General features: G+C 40.8%; 1 protein-coding gene across 4 annotated transcripts in view; it reads right to left on the minus strand.

Moving 5' to 3' along the window:
- Nucleotides 1-210: 210 nt before the first annotated feature.
- Nucleotides 211-26,498, minus strand: part of nphs1 (NPHS1 adhesion molecule, nephrin) — a 102,103-nt gene continuing 75,815 nt past the window's right edge. For 3 of the 4 annotated variants that reach the window (XM_084127192.1, XM_084127193.1, XM_084127194.1), the window contains 13 exons: nucleotides 22,820-22,941; nucleotides 22,093-22,255; nucleotides 20,981-21,137; nucleotides 19,395-19,546; nucleotides 12,763-12,874; nucleotides 11,103-11,284; nucleotides 9,133-9,189; nucleotides 7,873-7,992; nucleotides 7,153-7,198; nucleotides 5,231-5,354; nucleotides 4,966-5,032; nucleotides 2,463-2,605; nucleotides 211-2,242 (listed from right to left, as the gene is read on the minus strand). In XM_084127192.1, the coding sequence (XP_083983318.1) occupies nucleotides 2,126-2,242; nucleotides 2,463-2,605; nucleotides 4,966-5,032; nucleotides 5,231-5,354; nucleotides 7,153-7,198; nucleotides 7,873-7,992; nucleotides 9,133-9,189; nucleotides 11,103-11,284; nucleotides 12,763-12,874; nucleotides 19,395-19,546; nucleotides 20,981-21,137; nucleotides 22,093-22,255; nucleotides 22,820-22,941 (1,562 nt within the window). In that variant the 3' untranslated portion in view covers nucleotides 211-2,125. Of the gene's footprint in view, nucleotides 2,243-2,462; nucleotides 2,606-4,965; nucleotides 5,033-5,230; nucleotides 5,355-7,152; nucleotides 7,199-7,796; nucleotides 7,993-9,132; nucleotides 9,190-11,102; nucleotides 11,285-12,762; nucleotides 12,875-19,394; nucleotides 19,547-20,980; nucleotides 21,138-22,092; nucleotides 22,256-22,819; nucleotides 22,942-26,498 lie in introns of those variants that run through there. The other variant, XM_084127195.1, reaches the window with a different exon arrangement.

Raw genomic sequence — 26,498 nt, forward strand, 5'->3', positions numbered from 1 at the left:
GTCAAATACCTATTTCTTTTTGTTACAAAAACTTAAATATGCTAAATGAACTATTGGATATTTAGTCATTTATTTTCCAACTTAGACAATCATTTAAGTGATATTCAAATATTTAATAGATAGTACATTTATTTATAATTTTTTTAGGGTATGTTTACACAAAATTATGTACTAAAAATGGAAAATGTTTCCTTTGCATTTTTCGCGTACAGACGACAACGTTGTCAAAACAATTCCCATTCACACAGATCTGTGAAAAAAACTGAAAACATGACCGTTTTCACAAATTTGTGACAATAGCGGTATCGTTTCCAAAAAATTGCACTGTTAAACCTGTTTTCAAAAGTTTGCATTTTCAGGCCCCCAAAACGTTGTTGTGTAAATAAACGACCAAAACACATAAAAAGTTTTCAGTTTTTTTGAAACCGGTGTCATGTAAACAGCCCCTTAGAGAGTATGCTGTATTTTAAGTATTTGGAGCTTGACTTCATGTTATATGAAAAAGTGCAGCATGAGCATTCTGCTAAACATCTAGTGTTTCACAAAAACTAAAAATAATATTGGAAGGTAAATAAATGTAATGATTTAAATGTTTTCTCTTTAAGGCAACCTTTTCCTTTTCCAAGCCAATGATTTCTTCTCAGACTAATAAAATTTTTTACCCTTTGCCTAGTTTCCTTGTTTAGCTCCTTGTGATGACATACACATGATAACAACACAAATGTGTGTCAAAGAAGGCTGTTGTTGATGTTGTTATTGTTGTCGGCTTCCGCAGACTCAAGGACTCGAGACTTTTATCCCTGTTCTCACATCCAAAGACTTCCTCTGGGGACAAAGCTCCACGCTTTCCAAGAATCCCAAGAGGAGCGTATGCCATCAGGAAAAACGATTAAGTTCAGTATAAATAATAGCATGTTTGATAGTACCTCATCGCTTAAAAAGTTGCATTACATAACATGTGTGTTCTTATCAGGGTTTTTTTTTATTACTGAAGGTAGATGAGAACACTAAGTAAATGCTAAACTAGGCCTCAGAAAGATACATATTACAGTACAGACAAGGGTCACACTTAGTAACTAACACATAATCAAGTTCTTAGTAATACAAATTAATGACCTAATATGCAATTACTAGAGTAGCTTGTAATTGCACATTGTTTTTGCTATTGTAATTGATATTAATGTATACGAATGGACTCATTTTTAAAGGTTATGCTAAAATACTTTTTCTCTACACCCAGGCCTATAAGCAGAGACATATGTTTTTTGAAAACAGAAAGTAGGTTGTTTTCAAATAAATTATTATTATAATTTACATTTATGCATTTAGCAGACCATATTTATTCATTTTTAATTCACAATTTATAATGTTACAAAATATTTATATTTAAAATAAATGCTGTTCTTTGGAACTTTCTATTCATAAAAAAAACAAAAAATTACAGTTTCCACCAAAAATATTAAGCTGCACAACTGTTTTTAACATTGCTAATAATACAAAATATTTCTTAAGCATGAAATCATCTTATTAGAATGATTTATGAAGGATCATGTGACACTGAAGACTGGAGTAATGATCCTGAAAATTCAGCTTTGATCACAGGAATAAATTACATTAAAAAATATATTCAGATAGAAAAAAAGATTTTAAATTATAATATTTCACAATTTTACTGTTTTTACTGTATTTTTGATCAAATATATGTAGTCTTTGTGAGCATAAGAGAACCAAGACAACCAAAGTTTGAACAGTAGTGTGTGAGTAAGTCAATCGTTGGATGATTTCCAAGGAACCAATGGTGTTAGTTTGGGGGCGGGGCTATCTGCCTGTCTGAACAATGATAGACAAGCGAAAAATTTCTGTTTCAAAGCCCTGTTTGATGTTTTAAAAAGGGGACATACTGTACGGCAGTAGCAGATTAAAAAAAAAAAATTAAATTCTGATTTAGACCAAAAAAAAAACAACAAATCTATATTTACTGAACACATTAAACATTTAGGCTTAGAATGTAACGACACGGCAAACATATTTTAGACAAATAATAGGAAAAGTAAAAGAATTTTTTTTTTATCAATACGTAAACCCAAGCCGGTCTAGACTGGCGCTTTCATCATCCCCTCTCTTATTAAACAAGCTCCCCTCTGAGCTCAAACGGCAAGTCCGTGTCTCTCCTGCGTCTGTACACCATAGAATCATAAACTCCGGCTGTTACGTCCACATCAGCTTTACCGTATACCCTTCCCTGTGGAGAAAAGTGCAATAAACGACAGCTATAAACAAAAGAGAAACAGCAAACTGACAGAATCTATTATATAAAAACTATTCTGCAATACCATAATCCAGAGTTTGTTTATATACCATGAATACTTTGAATTAAAACTGGGACTTTAGATATGAAATGTACAGTTGTGAATTAGAGATCACACATTTGGCACACACTGGTTGTTGGTTCACACACCCACCTCATGGTATGTGGAGACTGGTGCTCGTGGATCCAAGTGGCCAGCAGGGGGCAGCAGTGAGTAGCTCTGCAGGTCCTGGGACGTCCCCCAGCCTCTCACCTCCTCATAGTCATGAGCGAGAGGGCTGGTGCTGAATCTGCCATCTGGAGGGAAGGAAACTCAGCACATCAATACTTCAGCTGTAAACCTTCAAGTTGCAAAAACGTTTGAACGTTTGCTCAAATATTGAACACTCACTTTGCATAAAAACAAAAGAGCTTTTAAAAGCAGAGAACTTGGATGATGAAGTGATCTAAAAAGACTCCCCTCACACATTATGAGAGAAAGAATATATTTCTTTGTAGGCAAGGATCACTATTACGCATACTTAAGCCAGGGACACACTTAACGACTGTACGGCCGATCATGAATGTAATTCGATACTTACGACTGATCATGCCCAAACGTGCCGAGTCGCGTTAAGTCGGTGTTCACAGTCGGTGTTTAAAATCTGCTGCAGTCAATGGAAACAGTCTGTAAGTGTGATCAGATCAATCTTAGAATGTTTCAGCTAGTCGTTAAGTGTGTTCCCGCATAAGGTATGTTCAAATCCCTAACTAACTATTAAATTAGTTACATGCTGTTTGTGCAATAGGCGTGAATGATAGGCTACATCAAATCATGTGGCTTGATGAGAGATAAGCTATTAGTTTTCTAAGTGATTTTGCCTGGCAGGTGATAAAACCGGTGAACAAATCCCACAAACTTACATCTAGGGTCACACAAACACTCTGAATACCCTGGCAACTGCATAGCGATGGGCTATAACCACTCAGAACACCCTAGCAACTGAATAGCAATGAAATACAGACACTCAGAACACCTTAGCAACTGCATAGCGATGAGTTACAAACACTCAGAACACCATAGCAACTGGATAGTGATGGGCTACAACCACTCAGAACATCCTAGTAACTGCATAGCGATGGGCTACAGACACTCAGAACACCTTAGCAACTGCATAGCGATGGGCTATAACCACTCAGAACACCCTAGTAACTGGATAGCGATGAGCAACAAACACTCAGAACAGCCTAGCAACTGCATAGTGATGGGCAATAAACACTCAGAACACCCTAACAACTGCATAGTGATGGACAACAGACACTCAGAACACCCTAGCAACTGCATAGTGATGAGCTACAAACAGTCAGAACACCTTAACAACTGCATACTGATGAGCAACAAACAGTTAGAACCCCATAGCAACTGGATAGCGATGAGCAACAAACACTCAGAACACCCGAGCAACTACATAGTGATGGGCAACAGACACTTAGAACACCCTAGAAACTGCATAGTGATTAGCAACAAACACTTAGAACACCCTAGCAACTGCATAGCGTTAGGCTACAGACACTCGATAAACCCTAGCAATTGCATAATGATGAGCAACAAACAGTCAGAACACCCTAGCAACTGCACAGTGATGAGTTACACAAACTCAGAACACCCTAGCAACAATATAGTGATGAGTTACAAAAACTCAGAATACCCTAGCAACTGCATAGCGATGAGCAACACACACTCAGAACACCCTAGTAACTGCACAGTGATGAGCAACAAACACTCAGAACACCCTAGCAACTGCACAGTGATGGGCTGCAACCACTCAGAACATCTTAGCAACTGCATAGCGATAAGCAAAAAACACTCAGAACACCCTAACAACTGCATAGTGATGGACAACAGACACTCAGAACACCCTAGCAACTGCATAGTGATGAGCTACAAACAGTCAGAACACCTTAACAACTGCATACTGATGAGCAACAAACAGTTAGAACCCCATAGCAACTGGATAGCGATGAGCAACAAACACTCAGAACACCCGAGCAACTACATAGTGATGGGCAACAGACACTTAGAACACCCTAGAAACTGCATAGTGATTAGCAACAAACACTTAGAACACCCTATAACTGCATAGCGTTAGGCTACAGACACTCGATAAACCCTAGCAATTGCATAGTGATGAGCAACAAACAGTCAGAACACCCTAGCAACTGCACAGTGATGAGTTACACACACTCAGAACACCCTAGCAACAATATAGTGATGAGTTACAAAAACTCAGAATACCCTAGCAACTGCATAGCGATGAGCAACACACACTCAGAACACCCTAGTAACTGCACAGTGATGAGCAACAAACACTCAGAACACCCTAGCAACTGCACAGTGATGGGCTGCAACCACTCAGAACATCTTAGCAACTGCATAGCGATAAGCAAAAAACATTAGAACATTAGCAGTCGCATACCAATTCCCTGGCAACCACCTACAACACCCTAACATTTGTGGCAGTGACATTAGAAGTAAAATATGTAGTTTATTCTGGGGATTTTTGCTAAATAGGCAGGAAGTTATTTGAGAAAGGGAGATTATTTGAACCTAAAAAATATAAAAAGTTAAGCTTTAAATCCCTATAAAGTGTGCATAACCACATTAAATGCAGTCTCACCATAATCCTCAGGGCCTTCAGGGTGAGTATACAGCGCAGGACTGTAGTAATAATGAGAACTCTGCTGCTATTGAGATGTAGGAAAAAGAAAGGACATCTTCAGTAGCAATAAAAATTGTTTGTGAATTCAGGTGGGATCTTTTTCATCACAAGGCAGCAAACGGTCTTCTATTAATGTATTTTTATCTGAACGTTAAGTATTTTTATCTGAATGTTTTGCTAGAACAGCCCTTTCCATTGGCTGCGTGAGTGTCCATTGATATACCCGTCCGTAGCTCTCATAGACGCTGCTGTCGGGCTCAGAGCTGCTGTCGATGAGGAGCGTTCGCTGTGCCGAGGCGTTGATAAGCTCTCTGCTCGCATAGCGTGTTGAGCTGCTCGACATGGACCTGCAGAAACAGAGAAACTTCACATTCACAAATCACAACTGCAAGTTAGAAAACCAGACAAGAAAGAAGAACTTCTGCAACCAGGGAGGATTTTCCAAGAAGCAGTCAATCAATATAGAAGTCCGGAAAATTGGAAATTAATGGGAAGTTATTAGAGGGTTTATTTATTAGAGGGGAATTTATTCACTTAATGCATGTTGTATACATACACAGAATCATCATATATATATGCGTGTATCATTTTGGCATTAATTTAAATTTATATACACACACACACATATAGGCCTATTCCATATTAATATATTAAAATCTGTTAATACATTAAAAACAATATAAATCATTTAATGTTACAAACTAATATATTATATATAATTTTGAAGCGCATTCTTACCCGTATTTCAATTATAATCATCTTAACCACGAAGTAATGCCCACTTTTCACGATCAATTCCCAAAGGGTAAAATATATAATGTATATTTCTCATTGAATATTCTGGGATATTTGCTGCTTTACAAATGTCATTTTTGTTCAATTTAAAGGTACACTATGTAACTTCTGGCCCTCTAACAGTTAAAAAACAAAACTGCATGTATTTTGTAGAAGAACATTGTTTTGGTTGTGCTTCGGCTCTGCGTGACTTTGTGGATGAATATGGTTATCCTACAGCTAAAAAAAAATCACTACTAGGCTTAAGAGAAATAATCCGTTTAGATTGAGAGGATCTCAAGCTGACTAGCTGAAGATGTTACTGTAACTTTACCCATTAATAGACACGATACTTCCTTGAAAATAAATTCAAGCACAGCGCTACAACAACCATAATGAACTGACCCTTCACAATAGATGATGCTTTACAGTCAACTCTGTTAGAGAGATACATATGGCAATTTATCTCTTCAATAAAATACTTCACTCACATGTTGAGTAATAAAAACACCAACTCCATGTCCCTTTGACAACATTTCACATCACTCAGGTCTCGCCATCTCTGAAAAGCCAAGCCAATATTGGTTCTTGTTTTATTACAAGCTCTGTCACGTTCTCTGTTTGCCAGCAGACTCTCCTCTGTTCGACGTTTGATAAAATGGGTGATTCCCCTGAAATGGGAGAATCGATTTTGCTTGTTGTGACAACTAACCTCTGCCACTTCCACACGCCTCAAAGTAGCCGGAGCAGCTTTTCTCTATTTACAGATAGGTTTTGGAAGAAGGATTGATCTCATTATTTAAATTTAGTTAATTTTGAACAAAAACAAAGTCACATTGTGCACCTTTGAAGTTAAGTTACACACCTAAGGCTTAGGTTTCTCTTTTTTTAATATCCAACTAAAACTCCAAAACTTTTGTCTATTCTGCCTTTTTTTTTAAGCTCATGTCAAATGTAGGCGGTTGAAATAAAAACTCTTGAGTCTATTTATGGAGATGCAAGCTAAGCAGCATTTCTATACACCGTCTTGAGGGCTTCTATAGCCACTGGAAGCTGGAAGGCTCACCCAGACAGGCAGAAGTTGTTCTGAATGCCTTCGAGCCATCACAGCATGCTGGTCTTGCTTGTTAGTGCGGCTTTCTAAGCCACACATCACCATTACTATTGCTCATATTAAGGTGTAGGGGTTTGTTCACTCTCCTAATCCCAAGCATTACACTTTGGCAGTAAATAACAACATAGCAACCAACTAACAAGTTTTGCCGGTCACATGTTCATCAGAAAGTAGTTTGTCTTTTATTTTCTCAGGGTGAAGACACCTCAGGGTCAGGGCTGAGTGGGCATACTTGCAAAAGAACTAACATGACTGACCTCTGCTCCTCGCTTTTCGTCTCCTGTGAAATGCTCCTGGTGTCTTCTGGAGGCAAAAACCAAAGGAGAGTGGGCTGTTAGAGGGCAAAAGTCATAGGAAGGAGAGCATGACAGAAATGAAAGGACACCAGAAAAGACAGAACACCAGAAAGACAGAACACGAGATTGTTTGTGTACGGAACATTCATCATACACCATTCAATTATTGGTTCCTCCCTACAAATTGTGTTGTGACAGTAGCTTTAATAAACTGATAAAAAGGGCCGTCCAAATTGAAAGCGAGAAGAGAGGACGACAGGTTCATGAATAGAGAGGGATAGAAAAAAAAAGTCGTGAGCGAGAGATGAGAGGGGAGAGACGAGACACCTGACAGTTTGAAGGAAGGGGCGAGGCGAAAAAAAAGACAGATGGGGTGAGTGAGAGAGAGAATGACAGAGGACGAAAGGGAAAGGGGCGAGATAAGGGGAGAGACGAAGGGAGGAAGTGACAGCTGCCGTGGAAAGGAGAGATGGCGGGATGATGCAGATGGCTGAGGAGCTAGCGAGCGAGATAAGAGAAAGAGAGAGAGATGGATTTAAAAGTGAGAAGTCATATTAGGATTCAGACAGTTCATCCCTTTTGCGCTGCGTGCTGTCGCTGAGAGTCGACCAGTCTGGGACACGCTGTCTAACAGCGCAGAGTTGAAGCGGTGACACGCTGAGGAGTTTCGCTGTCGGATACCTTTCAGACTCCGCCCTCTGTTTTTATATCTGACGAATAGAAAGCAGCTCAATGGATTTAGGAATAACAGGAGGCCGCCCACAACCAGGATCACCACGGCATAGACAGGAAGACCACGACCTGTTGAGGAACAAGTGTTATATAAAAAAATAAAAATAAAAGAGTACTTTTTTTAAGGGATACACAGTCAAAGTATCTGGACATTAAAGATAAAAGTTTTTGTTAATGTATTCAATTAGATTTTATTTTTATATTTTATATTTATATTTTAATTAATTTGATCTTTATTTTATTTCAAGTAACCCATTTTTTAAATGGTTTTAGTTAATGATAATATCTCGATAGTAACTTAATTTTTTTAATGCCAATTAAATAGTACTTTTGGTGGAAAAGTCCTAAAAAGGAACAGACTTAATAGATCCACTAAAAATCACCCTGCCATCATTTGCTTAAAGGTGTTTGCAAAAACATCTCAGAAATGTGTTAGCTGGACTTACTTAGAGCATCATTTGTTACTACTTTGGTAGATATATTGTCAAGCAGTGCAATGGCATTTTAAAGCATGACTTAAGCATTCAAAGTCTTTTTGGGCACAAGATACATATATTAATGGCAACTGTGCCATATATATGTTCATGAAGTGGAAAGATGTCATGGGTTGAATTTGCACAACTATTCTCTGTCACTGTCTTGTTGGATTTGCAATATGTCACTGTTTTGCAGAAGAGAGCGTACAGATTTGACACGCTCGAGTCATGCCTTGCCGCGTGAAAAGACCTGCATGAACTGGTTTATTCACATAGACGAGAGACATTGATAAATCTCTCCCTGAAAAAAAAAATCCCTCACACAGTGTATCATTCCCAAATCAATCTGATGACATAGGAACTATCCAAGGAAATTGAAAACCCTAATGAATCTTTTCTACACAAACCCAATCAAAATGCAAAGCAGTATCCGGCGGACCTCGAATTTGCCGCAAGCTAATGTCAGTTTATTCCGTACCCCGAATCAAGGGTCAATAACTGCCACTGTGTCCCATTAAATTGCACCAAAGCGTTCAGCCTGAGCAAAACTGCACCAAACCGCAGAAGAGAAAACATTGAGCCCCAAGGCTTTATGAAAGCACATGAAACAGGCCGGTAAAGGCCATGGAAACTGAAGTACGAGCTGAGAAATTGATCTGAATTCTGGGGTGTCAGGCCTTTTCTACATTTGATAAATAGCAGCTGCAGTGAGCCGGAGGAGGAAATGCAGCACCTGCAAAAGCTGAATCCTGGTCTTCTGGTGAGACCCCACCGTCAGCTTCCTCAGCATCTGAGAGAAACAGAGACAACGTAAATCACTTAATGCAGAGGTTACAGAGCGCAGTCACTTTCTTCTGCTCTGACCATGAGTCTAAGCTCAGAAAATCAAAAGCGATATTGATTCATGCATTGTTCTTGTTCGCGATGCACTTAAAAACATGCTGTATTATGTAGAACCTACAACACTAGTACTATGTGTAGTCGGCATTAGAGTCCATTAGAGTTGACGGCAAGTGCAAAGTGGAAAATAATGAATTCCAATGTGTAAAATCAAAGATTATAGACTTAGTCTAGCCTGAAAAGCCCCACTGTGATATATAAAGACTTGTGTCAGAGTAAATGGCTTATTTAATCTGAAAAATGAAACAAGGTACTTGAATGGACTGTACAGTACTTTCACACCTTTGTTTTCATTTGCATTCAATTACATTTGGCTTAAATTGAGCTGAAATAAGGTGATTGATTGTAAAATCAATTGCAGTACACATACCTACGAAACTCACTCATGCTTTTTCGTAGTCTAGTTATTGCCGAATGCTTCAAGCAAAGGCATACGGAATTGAGTATTTGTTTTATTGGAGTTTTAGTGAGAACTGTACAGACTGACCTACTAGTTATTATTCATCCATAAAGGGGTAGTTTAAAAAAAAAATGCATTCCATGCTATTACAATGATGCTTTCACTCTTCAAATAAAATACAAAAATGTAAATGTAAAAATGTAAAGAAACACTAATGTTTGGGATAAATAAGGAATTTATATTTTCTTCAGCAAGAACGCTTTGAATTAAGCATAAGGTAAAGACATTTATAATGTTACAAAACATTTCTATTTCAAAATGATTTTGAACTTTCTATTCACCAATGACGTATCCTGGAAAAAAGCTCCATAAAAGCACATACATTGATGATAAGAAGAAGAAATGGTTCTTGAGCAGCTAATCAGCATATTAGATTGATTTCTGAAGGATCATGTGACACTGAAGACTGGAGTAATAATGCTGAAAATTCACATAAATGAATAAATTACATTTTTAAATATATTAAAATAGAAAACAGTTATTTTAAATTGTATTCATATTTCACAATATTACTGTTTACTGTGTTTTTGATCAAATAAAGGCAACCTTGGTGAGCAGAAGAGACTTAAGTGACATCAAACACAGCAATTACAAAAAAGTAAGACATTTTAGTAATTTCACAGAAAGCTACTTCCTTTTTCACCCCGATCTTGACAGCCACTGGTCACTGTGTGGTTTTGCTGTATGTAAAGAGCAGCTTCAATATTCTTAAAATATCTCCTTTTGTGCTCCATGGAAGAGATGGGTTTGTTATATTGAAAGTGAGTGAAATATATCAGAATTTCCCTTTAAATAGCTCATAATTATTAAATAACTAAGGTTTGTCAGTTCTACTATGAGTGAACTCTGTGGCAGAGCCATGTTGTGTTTTCTGTACTTCCGTCAGCTGCCTGTGCTCATGACTAATTTGTTTTGCAAATCAAATGCTATGACATTACAATTGCAGAATTCATTATGTTTGCCGAGGGAATGTAGCTTATCATCATTTATCATACATCACACGGTTTTGTTTTCTGTCTCTCTCCCTCTATCGCTCGATTTTTCTCCCTCTCCCTCGCGCAACCGGGCAAAATACAGACTGAAATATGCATTCAGAAAACACACTGGTGCACTGATTGGTGTAGACGTTCAGTCATTCGGCTTATTTGCATGAGACTCAGCCGTGATCTTTGCCTTACAAATTAGATGTGATCGGTCAGATTGATGAATGGCTCATCAAATCAGTGGAAAGTAAAGCCTGTATCTAAACCTACAAGAAAACCCACCGTGGTCGGAACCCAAATGATGAATAATTTGGTTTATGTGTCGGGAAAGCTTTATCAGACAGGCTGAGCTGAATTTACCAGCAGTGGTGACTGTCAGTATTTTGTTGTTGTCTGCATAGCTGCTCTCTCCCATTGTATTGAGAGCGTTGACCGAAAAGTTGTACGCAGTGGAAGGGTTGAGGCCCGTGACGGTATACACGGTAGCTGTCGGAGGAAACACGTCCACATACATGAAACTCGCCGATCCTGACCACTGGTACCTGACAATAAAACAGATGTTTACATACTTGCATGTGTTTTTTTCTTTCTTATTTATTTACATACATTTCTAAGTTACACTTAAGTTTTCCTTTCATTTTTTATTCATCTTGTGTTCTTAGATGACACCTGACTTGGGTCCAAAAGTCTGAGACCACCAATTTTTATTACCAAATGTATTTTCACATAAACATCTATGTGAAATGTTGAATATAAAAAATATCAACTGATGTCCTTTTTTATTATTATTTATATTCATACATTTCCATATTAAACTTGTATTTATTTTTTATTCCTATAAATTTCACTTTCATTCAATGGGGTCCAAATACTGATGAAATTGCTTCCATTTTTCTACTTAAATTTTTAACATATATGAATAAATGTATCAATCATTATTCATTTCATTAGTGATTTGTGTCAAAAGGTGAATATTATCTGATGTTTGGTTTGTAAAACCTGATTATCATGTGATCCAGCATGATTTGAGAATGATCCAAAAAACGAATTAATGAATTATAAATATTTAAGTTTCTGCATTCAAGGTGCAGGATATTAAAGGTGGGGTATGTGATTCTCTTTTTTGTCCATTTTTTTCAAAATCACTTGAAATCCTATTCCTAACCCACTTACAGCCACTGAGTTAGAAGCACTGAAATGAAAATTAAGCAATTTAATCATCTGTGGAACGGGCAGGACTCGAAAAACTCCAGCCAATCATTTCCAAGATCATTGGACAGTAAGTTTGTCAATCAAACGGTCGTACCATACCCCCTCCCCCCATCCCACTCCCTCCCTCCACATGAATGGATGGAGTCAGGGCCAGTGTTGGAGGAAAGAAGGTAGGACCATTTGAGTTGTGTATTTTCAAAATCTGCTGGCCGTTTTGCAAATCCCATACCCTACCTTTAAACATTTCTTATAAATTTTACGTCATAAATGTCCATTGTTCCCTTTTGAGGGATCTCATTGCTGCATTATAGCGTACCTAAAGTGACAACACCATGATACAGTGTCTCGTTCCCTTCTGAGGGAACTGGGTTACATATATATCCCTGAGACGTTCCCTTTCGAGAGACCTCAACGCTGCATCATGCAGTTCCTATAAACAGTGTTATGATGCAATGCATCGTTCTCTTCTCAGGGAACCGGGTTACATATGTAACTCTGAGACGTTCTCTTTCGAGGTTGAAATTACACTTTATTATTTATGTATTTGAAGTTTAAATCAGATTTTGAATCCCACACTTTCAACGTGATCTCAAACTTTTGAACCAGACAGGTCTGAATTACTATGAAATAAACCTACCTTTCCTATCAGGGAATCATATAGAAATGATGGTGCCATGGACTTAGATAAACATTTATATCAGCCAACTGAAATGTCTGCAGTGTTGTGACAGTAGACTGAGAGATAAAACATATCCACAAAAAACTCCACATTTTAGACACCTCACAGCTGCATTTATGATAACTTCACCTGACGCGGAAGTTCTGAGTCAAACCACCGTCAAACCCGGGCATCCACTCCAGAGTCACGGAGTTATGGTCGACACGGAGCAGCTTCAGGTCGGACGGGGGATCGGGGTGGTCTGAGAGAGACAGAGAACACAAGCTCATTAAAACAAGAAAAAACAACTACTGCCTAAATCATTTAGCACTGCTTCCAGAAAGTTTATTTAAGAGGGGTAGAGAGACTGAGAGAGAGACAACGAGAAAGAAATTAATAGGCTACTGTACAGACAGAAAGAAATATGTGTGTCAATACACTATGAAACTGGTTAATTATCTCGTTGGCTCTCTTGGGAGGGGTTGAAGGGGTCAATCCGAAATAGCAAAGCAGAGCAAAAATCTACACCATTCTGTCCCCCGGTCGACTGATGATAAGAAGCAAATAAAATTTATTATCGCTGTGTCAGATTAATTATGAATATTCACGGCAGTAAAATCAGAGAAGGAGGTGTGGACAAAAAGAGGCGGATATTGGATTGTATTTCATGGTTTTTATGATAAACATTAAAACATGCCTGCCTGAGTCGATTCCACAGACCTCAGAGAGAGAGAGAGAGAGCAATGAAAGAAAGAGACTACAACAGAGAACTAGCTATCGTGGCCAGGAATCAGTAAATAAACTGACATATTATCAAACAATGTTTTCAGTGAATGAGAAATAATCAGAATTTCATCTCTTTTTAATTTTTTTGTATAACAACCTTGGCACAAATCTCCATTATAAGTGTGTTAACAATGTTTGTGTAGTTTTAAAGCCACAAGTTCCCTTTCAAGGGAACTCCCGTTGCGTCGAGAATGACGCTATGGGGAACGCTTTGCGTGATGACGTCTTGAAGCACATGTAAAATCAGTCCAATGGTGTGGCGGAACGTCAGAGGCGGGTGACGTCACGTACCAGGAAGCTATAAAAGCCGGCCCGAAACAGAAAACGAAAGCTTTCTGAGTCTTCAGTCGCGCTCTGTGTTGAATCTGTCCTTGTTATTTGGTGTTGTCTGTCTATATATATATATATTCAGTATGGCGAGCAAGCAGCAGTTTAGAGTGTGTGTCCATCCCTGCCCGCGTTATTTAACGGGAGGTGACACACACACTCTTTGTGTTGTTTGTTTGGGAGAGGAGCATGCCCAGTCAGCACTCGAGGGTGGTGACTGTGTGCATTGCTGTGCGCTTCCATTGCGTACGCTCCGATCCCGGTTGGCACGGTTCAATCCCGATCACGTTCCCCAGGGCTCTGGTCCCGCTGCTGCCGAGGCACAGCGTCGATCTCAGACCTGGGGTTCGCAAATGGATCTATCAGTGGATGTTGAGACGGGCTCTGCCTTATCTCAGCAACCTTCTGATAGATCCAGTGCCTCTCATCAGGGTGTGGAAGCACGCGCTGCGGTTTCTTCCCCCCCGATGGAGGCACCAATACTGCAATTGTCCAGCTCTGAGGAGTTGGACGTTGTTAGTGTTGAAGCTGAGTCTGAGGATTCGCCACCTCAGTCTCATGCTTTTGAGGAATTGCTCGATGTTGTCACGAGAGCAGTTCACAGATTATCTATTGAGTGGCCAGAGGATAGGCAGGACGTTCGCTCGAAAAGTAAGCTCGACGAACGCTTCCTGCCATCTCGTGCACAGCCTCAGAGAAAAAGCCTTCCGTTTTTCCCCGATCTCCACACCGAGGTGTCGAGATCGTGGGGGAAACCTATGTCTTACAGAGTTTACACAACACAAACCTCTCACTACTCTTCCATTCACAATTATAAAGAGCATGGTTATGGGGAGATGCCGAAGGTGGAAGAGACGCTCGCGAGCTATCTCTCTCCAGCGACGGCATCTTCCTTGAAGGCTCCCTCTCTTCCCTCTAAACCAGTAAAATTTACTTCATCGCTGGTTCATAAATCATATGCAGCCGCTGGTCAAGCTGCAGCGTGTCTGCATACGATGTCTATCATGCAGGCCTATCAGGCTGAATTATTGGGGGATTTAGAGGAGGGCGGGGGTATTGGTCCAGACACAGTGGCTGAACTACGCAGAGCCACGGATCTGTCTCTCAGGGCCACCAAGGAGACCGCTAAATCAATCGGGCGGTCTATGGCAGCCCTGGTGGCCACTGAGAGGCATCTGTGGCTCAATCTGAGCGACATAAAAGAAAAAGAAAAACATGTTCTCTTAGATGCTCCGGTTTCCACTGATGGTCTATTTGGTGATGTTGTGAACAGTGCGATAGCTAAATCACAAGAGGCCTCTAAACAGGCAGTTGCACTCCAAAGACTTCTCCCCCGCCGTTCATTCTATGAGGCTGCTGAGCGGGAGCAGCCTCACTCCTCTAAAAAGAGCGCTAGCCATCGTGCCACTCAAAAACAGAGTGTGTCCTCTCGTGCTCCCCCACAAAAATCTCGGGGACACGGAGGGCGCTCTCAAACCCAGCAGCCCTCGAGGGGTAGAACGGATCTGCGGACCGTTATTACCGCCAAGAAGGCTGCTGGGAAAAAGTCCTGACGTCCGAGGGCTCAGGACAAATGAGGGTAGTCCCCCCCGAAGCAGAGCGGTTAACACCTCTTTTCACGGTGCCCGTCTCTCTTCGGTACCCTCAGGGGACCGTTCTGCCAACCCTGCCGCCTCAGGTGTTACAGGGCGCAGCGGTCTCCGGCGAGCACATATCTCAAGGACCACCCGGAAACGTAGTGGCCTCGGGATGCCCGCCCCCTCCGAGGAGGGTGTTAGAGCAGTCTGTTCGGTCGTTCCCTGCCGGTGCGCCGTTACAGGGCGACGAATTGACTACTCAACAACAACAAAATCCAGAAACCAGTCTCGAGAGGCTGGTACCTCTAGTAGAATCTTTGACAGCGTGGAAGCTACTGTCAAATGTTTCTCGTTGGGTCCTGCAGACCGTGGAAAAAGGGTATCAAATACAATTCAAAAGACGCCCACCTCGGTTTATGGGGGTCCTGCCCACAGTGGTGGGCCCCGAGCAGGTTCTGGTCATGGAACAGGAAGTGAACACTCTGTTAGAGAAAGGGGCCATAGAATATGTACCTCCCTCCGACAGGGAAACCGGGTTTTACAGCCGGTACTTCATTGTTCCGAAAAAGGACGGGGGATTGCGTCCCATTTTAGATCTTCGAGTTCTGAACGATTCAGTCATGCAGCTCAAGTTCAAAATGTTAACATTGAGACAGATCGTGCCACAGATCAGGTCCGAGGACTGGTTTGTCACGATAGATCTCAAGGACGCATATTTCCATATTTCCATCCGTCCGTGTCATTGGAAGTTCCTGAGGTTTGCTTTCGGGGGCAAAGCATACCAATATCGTGTTCTTCCATTCGGCCTAGCTTTATCACCCCGCACTTTCACCAAATGCATGGATGCAGCTCTGGCGCCGCTGCGCCTCCAGGGTATTCGCATCATGAACTACATCGACGATTGGTTGATTTTAGCTCAGTCGCATCAGTTGGCGGTTCAACATCGAGATGTTGTTCTCGCCCACATGAAAGAGCTGGGGTTACGGCTGAACGCCAAGAAGAGTGTGCTTTCTCCACTCCAGAGGACCACTTTTTTAGGCGTGGTTTGGGACTCAGTGTCGATGCAGGCGCGCCTGTCACCGCCACGTATAGAGTCCATCCTTGCAGCTGTGAAAAGTGTAAAGCTAGGCCAGCTACTCACTGTCAAACAGTTCCAGAGACTGTTGGGTCTCATGGCAGCAGCTTCCAACGTGATACCTTTTGGACTGCTGCACATGAGGCCCCTGCAGTGGTGGCTCAGGACCAGGGGGTTTTCCCCGAGGGGCAACCCATTTCGCACAATCAGGGTCACGCGGCGATGCTTACGTGCCCTGGTTATGTGGAAGAAACCTTGGTTCCTGTCCCAGGGCCCAGTGTTGGGAGCTCCTTGTCGTCGCAAACTGCTAACGACGGATGCTTCCCTCACGGGTTGGGGAGCGATCCTGGAGGGTCGCTCATCTCGAGGTCTGTGGGAAGACCATCATCGTTCCTGGCATATCAATCGCCTAGAGATGTTAGCTGTCTTCCGGGCTCTGAGGAGCTTTATCACAGATCTCAGGGGACACCATGTGTTAGTACACACGGACAACACGTCGGTAGTCGCCTATATCAACCACCAAGGGGGTTTGCGCTCGCGCCCGTTATCCAACTTGGCACGCCATATCCTCTTGTGGTCCCAGGGGAAGTTACTGTCACTCAGGGCAGCTTACATCCCCGGGGTCCAGAATATAGGAGCAGACACTCTGTCGAGGCAGGGGCCGAGGCCCGGGGAATGGAGGCTCCACCCCGAGGTGGTGGAGCTGATATGGAGGGAGTTCGGCCAAGCACAAGTGGATCTGTTTGCGTCTCGAGAGACGTCTCACTGTCCACTTTGGTTCTCCCTCACGCATCCAGCTCCTCTGGGACTGGATGCTATGGTTCAGACGTGGCCGAGGCTACGTCTGTACGCCTTTCCCCCAGTTGCTCTGCTCCCGGGAGTTCTGGAGAGAGTTCGCAGGGACCGGGTTTGCCTGCTTCTTATAGCCCCGCGCTGGCCGGGCAGAGTATGGTTTCCCGATCTGGTCTCCCTCCTCGACGGGCATCCTCTGGAGTTACCCGTCAGGAGAGACCTTCTGTCCCAGGCAGGGGGCTCAATATTTCACCCCCGCCCAGAACTGTGGAACCTGTGGGCTTGGCCTCTGAGGGGGCCCAGCTCATAGAGTCAGGTCTCTCAACTGAGGTTGTTGAGACCATTCTACAATCCAGAGCTCCCTCCACGAGGAAACTTTATGCCCTGAAGTGGAGAGTCTTCACTTCTTGGTGTAGTGACCGTCGGTTGGACCCAGTTAACTGCCCAATTGGTACAGTGCTGGAGTTCCTGCAGGACCGGTTCACAGCAGGTCTAACCCCGTCCACTTTATAGGTTTATGTGGCGGCCATAGGTGCTTACCACATTCCTTTGGGTGGAATGTCTGTGGGGAAAGACCCTTTGGTATCTCGTTTCCTTCGTGGCACTTGGAGGCTGAGGCCTGCAGTTCGCTCTAGGGTGCCACCTTGGGACTTGTCCATTGCGCTACAAGGCTTGTCCCTGGCCCCCTTTGAGCCTATTGAGGAGGTTCCTGAGAAGTTTTTAACGCTGAAAGCTCTTTTCCTTCTTGCCATTTCCTCTCTCAAGAGAATAGGGGATCTCCAAGTGTTGTCGGTTGCTCCGTCATGCTTGGAGTTTGCTCCGGGTATGATCAAAGCATTTCTTCATCCGAGACCGGGCTATATCCCCAAGGTCCCCACTAATGTGGCCAGACCTATTGTTCTGCAGGCCTTCTGTCCTCCTCCCTTTCAAAATGCGGACCAGGAGGCTAATAATTTGCTTTGCCCAGTTCGGGCGTTAGACGCATATGTCCACAGAGCTGCCCTGTGGCGAAAAAGTGATCAATTATTTGTGTGCTTTGGGTCCCCTAACAAAGGAGGCCCGGTGTCTAAGCAAAGGATGAGTAAGTGGGTGGTCGAGGCTATCTCACTTGCCTATGAGGCGGCTGGGCAGCCTTCTCCTTTGGCTGTCCGGTCGCACTCGACGAGGAGTATGGCGGCCTCTAAGGCCCTTATATCAGGAGTTTCGTTACAGGACGTTTGTGATGCGGCAGGCTGGTCCTCACCGCACACTTTCGTCAGGTTTTACTCTCTGGATCTAGACTCTGCTCCAGGGTCTCATGTTTTATCTTCCTAGTGCTGCTCTCTAGATTACACACAGGACAGACATTCGTAGCTATGGAGGCGTTGGTATAGACGTTCCCCATAGCGTCATTCTCGACGCAACGGGAGTTCCCTTGAAAGGGAACGCCTCGGTTACGACTGTAACCTCGGTTCCCTGAAGAGGGAACGAGCGTTGCGTCGCCTTGCCATATCTCCTTCATGCCTGTCAGCTCGACTTCAGACTTTTACGAAGCTTTCGTTTTCTGTTTCGGGCCGGCTTTTATAGCTTCCTGGTACGTGACGTCACCCGCCTCTGACGTTCCGCCACACCATTGGACTGATTTTACATGTGCTTCAAGACGTCATCACGCAAAGCGTTCCCCATAGCGTCATTCTCGACGCAACGCTCGTTCCCTCTTCAGGGAACCGAGGTTACAGTCGTAACCGAGGCGTTTTCAAATGGTATTAGAGAGTGCATTTTTTTTTAAAGAGATTTTCTGATAATAATACTCTGAGGAACTCTCAGTGCTGGAGAAATGGAGAGGTGGTTTGCAACGTAAAAAAAGTAACATCATTAGTATTGCAAAGAGAGAGAGTGGCAGTCATTGTGTGAGAGAGGTAGACAGATCGATCCACCCAATTGTTCTGTAAATAAAAGGACAGACTGAAAACGAGCGGATGTTGATTACCACAACTTCATAATGAATTGATGCTCAGGTCGAGAACAACAAAATCTCATTGCAGAGCAATAGTTGGAGATAAGAACCGCGACACCTAGACATCGGTGTTTGTTTGTTTTCATTTATTATGATTTTATTTATTCATAAATTTATGCTAATTCACTTTCACCTTTCAGTGGGGTTCAAGAGAAGGTGACCTGACCATGCAGCTAAAGCTGACCGTTCCAACTTAGCCCTGAACCGCTCACTTCCTGTTTGTACGTACTGGTGCTGAGGAGCTGGATGTCTAGAGAGTCTTCTCCCATGCTGTTGTGGGCAGTGCAGGAGAAGATGGCATAGTCCAGAGCTGCACTCACGTTTATGACGGTCAGAATGCTGGTGTGGATGGTACCTGTCACCACCGTCTTCTCATTGTATCTGTATAAGGTCACATAAACATTAAAATGAGACATTCAGTATTACAGCACAGTCAAAACTGTTTTGCATTTCTCAAAGGAATTTAAAGCCCTTCAAAGCAGCAAAAGCAACAAATCGTATATAGATAGGCCAATTACATTTGGGTATGCAAATAAATTCAGTACACAGACATACACACACACACACTCTAATATGCTCAAAAAACATCATTTCAATTAACATTTCAATTATTTTCTGCTTAATATTTTTGCGGAAACTGATTCACTGCCGTTCAAAAGTTTGGAGTAAGTAATATTCAAAAAAGACTAGGCTGATTATGATCAGATTTGCAGATGATTAAGCAATTTCTATATTAATTTAGACATATTTCATCATTTCAAAACAGAAATAAAAAACACAGTTTTGTCTGTAATTTTCATTTATGAGATAACTACTGGTCATATGGACTACTTCTATAATAGTTTTTATTCTTTTTGATAATTTTTGGACATACAGTACATTAAAATATAAAACAGTTATTTTAAATTGCAATACTATTTCACAATATTACTGTTTTTTTTTTAATTAAATAAATGCAGCCTTTGTGAGCATAAGAGACTCAAAAACATGAATACAAAATGATTCCAATATATATATATAGTTTTAATAAAATCACTCCCACTTGCATAGGCTTTCTTTCAAAACTTTTTATTTATTTAACTACAATTAATAAACTATAAATAAAACTATAAAACGCATAATGTTTTTTAAACTTTTGTAGACAGACGACAGACAGATAGATAGATATAGACACACAGACAGACAGACAGACAGACAGACAGACAGACAGACAGACAGACAGACAGACAGACAGACAGACAGACAGACAGACAGACAGATAGATAGATAGATAGATAGATAGATAGATAGATAGATAGATAGATAGATAGATAGATAGAACAAAGTTGGAGGATTTTTTTTAGGGCTACTATTGAGGATATCAATAATGCACTGCGGCTTTGACAACACTAACAAACACCATAATTACAAGCTCTAAAACACATGAAACAAACATTAAAACTAATGCATGCACATATAATTAAAATTTAAACACTGTCATTACACATTACACACAGACAGTTACGTGATCATGGCTCCACGCTCAGCAGAACTACCATCTTGAAAACACACACGCACACGCACACACACACACACACACACACACACACACACACCTATTTAAATGGGAACTCGCCTTTGCCTTCTATTGATCTTACATTAGGCAAATTATAATACTACACGCTAACTAACCCAAACCCTAAGTCTATTGTTATCTCTTTTAGAAGCCATTATTTTGTGTCTTTTTAAACTCTCCAAAAGGACGTAGCTACAACAAACCAAATACAAAAGGTCTTGACAATCAAGGCTGGATGAAGCTACTGTACTAATGACAACCTGGGATTGCCCAAGTCCAAAGGGAATCCATTCTTTGCCCAGGTGAAGTGCACACGAGGAACGCCTTGTGCCTGACACACCACATTTGCATCATTGCTGCCGTCCCCTCGGCTGGCCACCTTCCTCCACTGCGGTCCCTTCTGAAGCTCTGGAGCAACTGCAGGAACATGGAACAAGTGTTTTGAAGACCAGTACTCATTTACAAGAAACTGAATATCGCCTACAGTACCGTTCAAACGGATGGGGTCAGTAAGATTTTTTTAATGGTTTTGAAAAAAAGTTTCTTATGCTCATCAAAGCTGCAATTATTTGAATAAAAATACAATGTATAAAAAATACAAAAATGGTGATATTGTTAAATATTGTTACAATTTAAAATGACTGTTTTCTATTTAAATATATTTGAAAATGAAATTTATTTATGTGAATTTTCAGCATCATTACTCCAGTCTTCAGTGTCACATGATCCTTCAGAAATCATGGTAATATGATGATTTGCTGCTCAAGAAACATTTCTTATTATTATCAATGTTGAAAACAGTTGTGCTGCTGAATATTTTTGTGGAAACTATTAGTCTTTACTGTCACTTTTGATCAATTTAATGCACCCTTGCAGAATAAAAGTATTCATTTCTTTAAAAAAAATACTTACTGCCCTTAAACGTTTGAACAGAAGTGTATTTTTTGTAATCTTTTTTTTATACTTAATAAAATTACAGTCTGTTATTCACACAATGTATGGCTTCAAAAGATAAATATATAGGATACAAGTCATATGCAGTGTTTATTTTTGACACAGTCTTTTGACACAGTGTTTTTTAATCCTTTAAATGTCAATGTTCATTATCATTACATATCCATTATGTTTCCATCTGTTTTACTTAAACTAAAATGACATCTTAGATAGATGAGTAGATGAAATTTTCATGTTATTGATGTTATTTTCTTAGTAGATGAAAATTAAATCATTTAATCATTTCACAAAAGAAATCAAAACCAATTATAATTTACGAGATAACCACTGGTAATGTTTATGTACTGTACATGTACAATGTACTAAAAATAAACTTTTTTTTCCACCTTAAACAAGCATAGTACATGATGTGACTCACAGCGCACGATGAGCTGTCCTTCTACACTGCCTGGAGGAGCTATGCCGTTGTCTGCTGTACACTGGTAAAAACCTGCCTGGTCACGGGTCACCTTATAGATAGTTAACAAACCAGTGCCTTCATCTTCACTCTGCTCTCCCAGATCATCTACTTCCTCTTCACCCTATATATAAAGCACACACACACATACATACACCTGTAAAACAGGTAAAAAAGCCACAGACTCACAAACAAAAAAAGTCAGAAAGAGACAAAGGCAGGCAAAGACTTTATACAAACTTCAATTTTCCCAAACGCACACATAAAAACATCCAGAGAAAGAGGACGGCTTGAGGTATCACAGACACTGACTAAGAATATGGGGCACTATAGATGCACAAATGGTAGGAAAACGGCCAGCTAACACTGAGAAATGTGGCCTTTGGAAAGGAGGATTTAATGAAAGATATTTTTCTCCATTTAGACCAGAAGTATTAAGCATAAAGGTGAGACATTGTTGTAGTTAGAAGGGTGAAATATAGCACCTCTATTACAGAGTAGCTGTGACACATGGTGAGAAAAGAGAAGTCAGAGAGAAAGAGGGCGTTAGAGACAAAGAGGAGAGATGTGAGAGATAAATAGAGGTGATAAAAAGAGAGATAGCGAGTTAACTCACCTAACAAAGGACAATATAGCGGGAAAGGGTGAGAATAAGCAAAAAAACAGACGTGACAAAGACATCACTCACCATCCACTTCCAGGAAAACATACTGGAGGTGATGGGGTTGGCATCAGCGACACACAGTAAGTCAGCGGTGTCTCCCAACTTCACAGACACAGGATCAGACTTCATATGAACAGTCGGGGAATCTGGAAACCAAACAAAAAGAATTTATTTTATGTGACTTAATCATAAAAAAGGTGACAGAATGTTAATCAAATAATATAATATATTATTACACGACTCTGTGGAATACTTGATTCTGATTGGTCAATCGCGCCATAGTGGTATATATTTTCTTCGTGGAAGTTTTTGCATTTGGTGAGCTAATAAAATATTAAAACTCAGTCAAATCAATATTTTGTGTACAGTTGTTTAACTATGTCATCCAGTATCGTGGACTCGCTCTCTCTCGTTTCATATAAACGCAGCTGCTGCAATTTTCCAACGATTGTTTTAAACACTGTTGGATTCCAAGATAACAAACAGGTATGATTTTAAAACAGTTTAATCTGAAATCAATATCTTTTATCCCCATAATTATTTATGTGGTGAAATGCTGTGTAAGTGGTATGACTGTACCGTATCCTTCCATTAAATGACAGTCTAGTTTGAACTTGCCGCTTGCTACCAACTGCTCTCTCTGCTCTATCTCTCTAGCTTTGCGTTTAAAGATCTAACCAAATATTTCAACTCAGATCAATATTTTGAGTCTAATTATTTATTTATGTGGCAAGTAGCCGTGTAATAAGCGGGATAATGTACATCCAGCCGGATGTTATCTGAGAATAACCCTCTTCAGAGTGATGCAAGAGTAGTAAAATATATGCATTTTATTTATATTATTTATTTTATGATATATATATATATATATATATATATATATATATATATATATATAGTTTGTTTTAGTTATTTTCAGTAATTTTTGTCAATTTTATTAGTTTTAGTTTTTTTTTAAATATATTTATATTTAGCTTCAGTTTTATTTATTTTTATTTCTATATATTCTATTTCAATTAACGAAAATGTTTTTTAATAGCTTCAGTTTTATAATAATTCGTTACATTTATATAGCGCTTTTTCTGGGTACTCAAATCACTTTACATGGAAGGGGGAATCTCCTCAACCACCACCAATGTGCATCATCCACCTGGATGATGCGACGGCAGCCATATTGTGCCAGAACGCCCACCACACACCAGCTTACTGGTGGAGAGAGACAGAGAGATGAAGCCAATCAGTATATGGGGATGATTAGGAGGCCATGATGGACAGAGGCCAAGGGGCAAATTTAGGATTTTTAATGACCACATAGAGTCAGTACCTCGGTTTAACGTCTCACCCGAAGGACAGTGTTTTTTGACAGTATAGTGTCCTTATCACTAAACTGGGGCGTTAAGACCCACACAGACCACAGGGTGAGCACCCCCTGCTGGCCTCACTAACACCTCTTCCAGCAGCAACCTGGTTTTCCCAGGAGGTCTCCCACCCAGGAACTAACCAGGCTCAACCCTGCTTAGCTTCATCAAAAATCGCTATTTTTAAAACACTAAGAAGGCTCGACAAAACATGAAACTTTGCTCGAAGTATCACCAGGGGCTCTACACATGAACTCGAGCATTGAGAACATTGTTTGTGTACAAAGAGTTTACTAAAAAGCAGAGCCGGACAGTAACGGAGTACATTTACTTGAGTACAATTTTGAGGGATCTGTACTTTACTCGAATATCATTTTTGGGGAGTACTCATGACTTTACTCAAGTACATTTGAGAGGCAAATATTGTACTCTTTACTCCACTACATTTCTATCCATAACTGTGAGTACCCGTTACTTCTTCTTCCAAAAAAAAAAAAAAAAAAAAAAAGGAAAAAAGAAACATCTCAGAAACCCTCTCAAACATGAATGGATTGTGCAGGCGCCACTGATTGGGACAGCCTATCAGCAATCACCTTCAGCTTTCCGCCAAAGTCAACTCCATGGTCAGATTTAGATAAGAGACGAAACCATGGATGAAACAATGGATGAAGATGCAGCAGGTCCATCCTGGGAGCGATATTTTTTCCCCAGGATGGTAGGGGAAGACGCATGAATATTCACGTTTAGGGGTGGGGTTAGGGGTAGGTCATCAGACCAATCAGGGATGACTTCCCTAATGAATATTCATGAGTCTTCCCCTACCATCCTGGGAAAAAAAATATCGCATCCCGGGAATGTGTCAAGCCGTGGCCCCACCTCGCCAACCTATTTCAGTTTTCTGAACAAGTTAATGATTCAAGTGTTTGCTGTGATTTACCAATGTAAGCACTGTGGCAGTAGTAATGCAATATTTAGAAAATGTACTCTTGTACTCTTGATACTCAAGTACTTTTAAAAACAAGTACTTTAGTACTTTTACTTAGACATCTGACTGTAGTACTTTTACTTGTACTTGAGTAAAATTTAGCAAGGGGTATCTGTACTTTTACTCAAGTAATGTAGCTGTGTACTCTGTCCGCCTCTGCTAAAAAGAAAGATTTTGAACAACTCACTGTGTTTCCGTCCGCCGGCATTTTGTCAGTCAAAAATAGTCGATCTCCGAATGCAACGTAACAGGGAGGAAAGTAAAGATGGAAAGCTCCTAAAGCTTAGTTCAATATAAATTCACGGATAATTTGTTGTTTTCTCATTAGTGAAAATCAATATTGACCTTGTATTTGAAAAAGGATCCTCATATAAGAAACAATACTAAAATTCAGAGTCAGTTCATTCGCATTCGGAAATCGACTATTTTTGACTGTCAAAATGCCGGCGGACACAGCTACAGTGAGTTGTTCAAAATCTTTCTTTTTAGTAAACTCTGTATACACAAACAATGTTCTCAATGCTCGAGTTCATGTGTAAAGCCCCTGGTGATACTTCGAGCAAAGTTTCATGTTGTGTCGAGCCTTCTTAGTGTTTTAAAGATAGTGATTTTTGATGCTATCATAAAAGTGCCCCATTCATTCACATTCACAAAGCATTTTAACCTAAAACGAAAATACGGTCAAACTTAAAAGTGGCGTTTCCATTCTAATTATGCTTTTAAACTAAAGTTCATATTTTGTGCTTAGAGTCGTTCGAGTCATTAGCATAACAACATGCTAACAACAGACTCTTCGAGCCAACTGTGAACGTTAGTCAAGTCTCTGGTGCTTCATACAGTATAGGGTGTGCTACATGTGAACATTAAAGGGGGGGTGAAATGCTCATTGTCACACAATCTCCTGTTAATCTTGAGTACCTATAGAGTAGTATTGCATCCTTCATATCTCCAAAAAGTCTTTAGTTTTATTATATTTATAAAAGAAAGATAGGCTGTACCGAGTCTTTCCGGAAAAAAACGAGCGGCTGAAAGCGGGCCATGTGGGCGGAGCTAAAGCTGTGCTAACGCGCCGAGCTAACAACACACAGAGACATTTGAAGCAGTTTTACTTACCGCCCGGTTCCAACGCACGACCGCGAACCTTTATCATTGTGACTGCTCGATCCTTAAGCATTAGACGATCTGCAAATCCGTCGATCTGGGCTTTGTTTATAAAACAAGCATCGTCGAAATGCAGGGAACAAACAGTCTTGCACAACCTCCGTTGATGCTCTGAAAAAACAAACTCCATCCACTGGTCCCTTAACGCGGGGTTCTTTGGGAATCTGTGCAGGGTTGTCTTGCCCTGGCAACCAAAAAC

The sequence above is a fragment of the Abramis brama genome (genome assembly GCF_963993115.1).
Source record: "Abramis brama genome assembly, chromosome: 10".
In the NCBI taxonomy this organism is placed as follows: Eukaryota; Metazoa; Chordata; class Actinopteri; order Cypriniformes; family Leuciscidae; genus Abramis; species Abramis brama.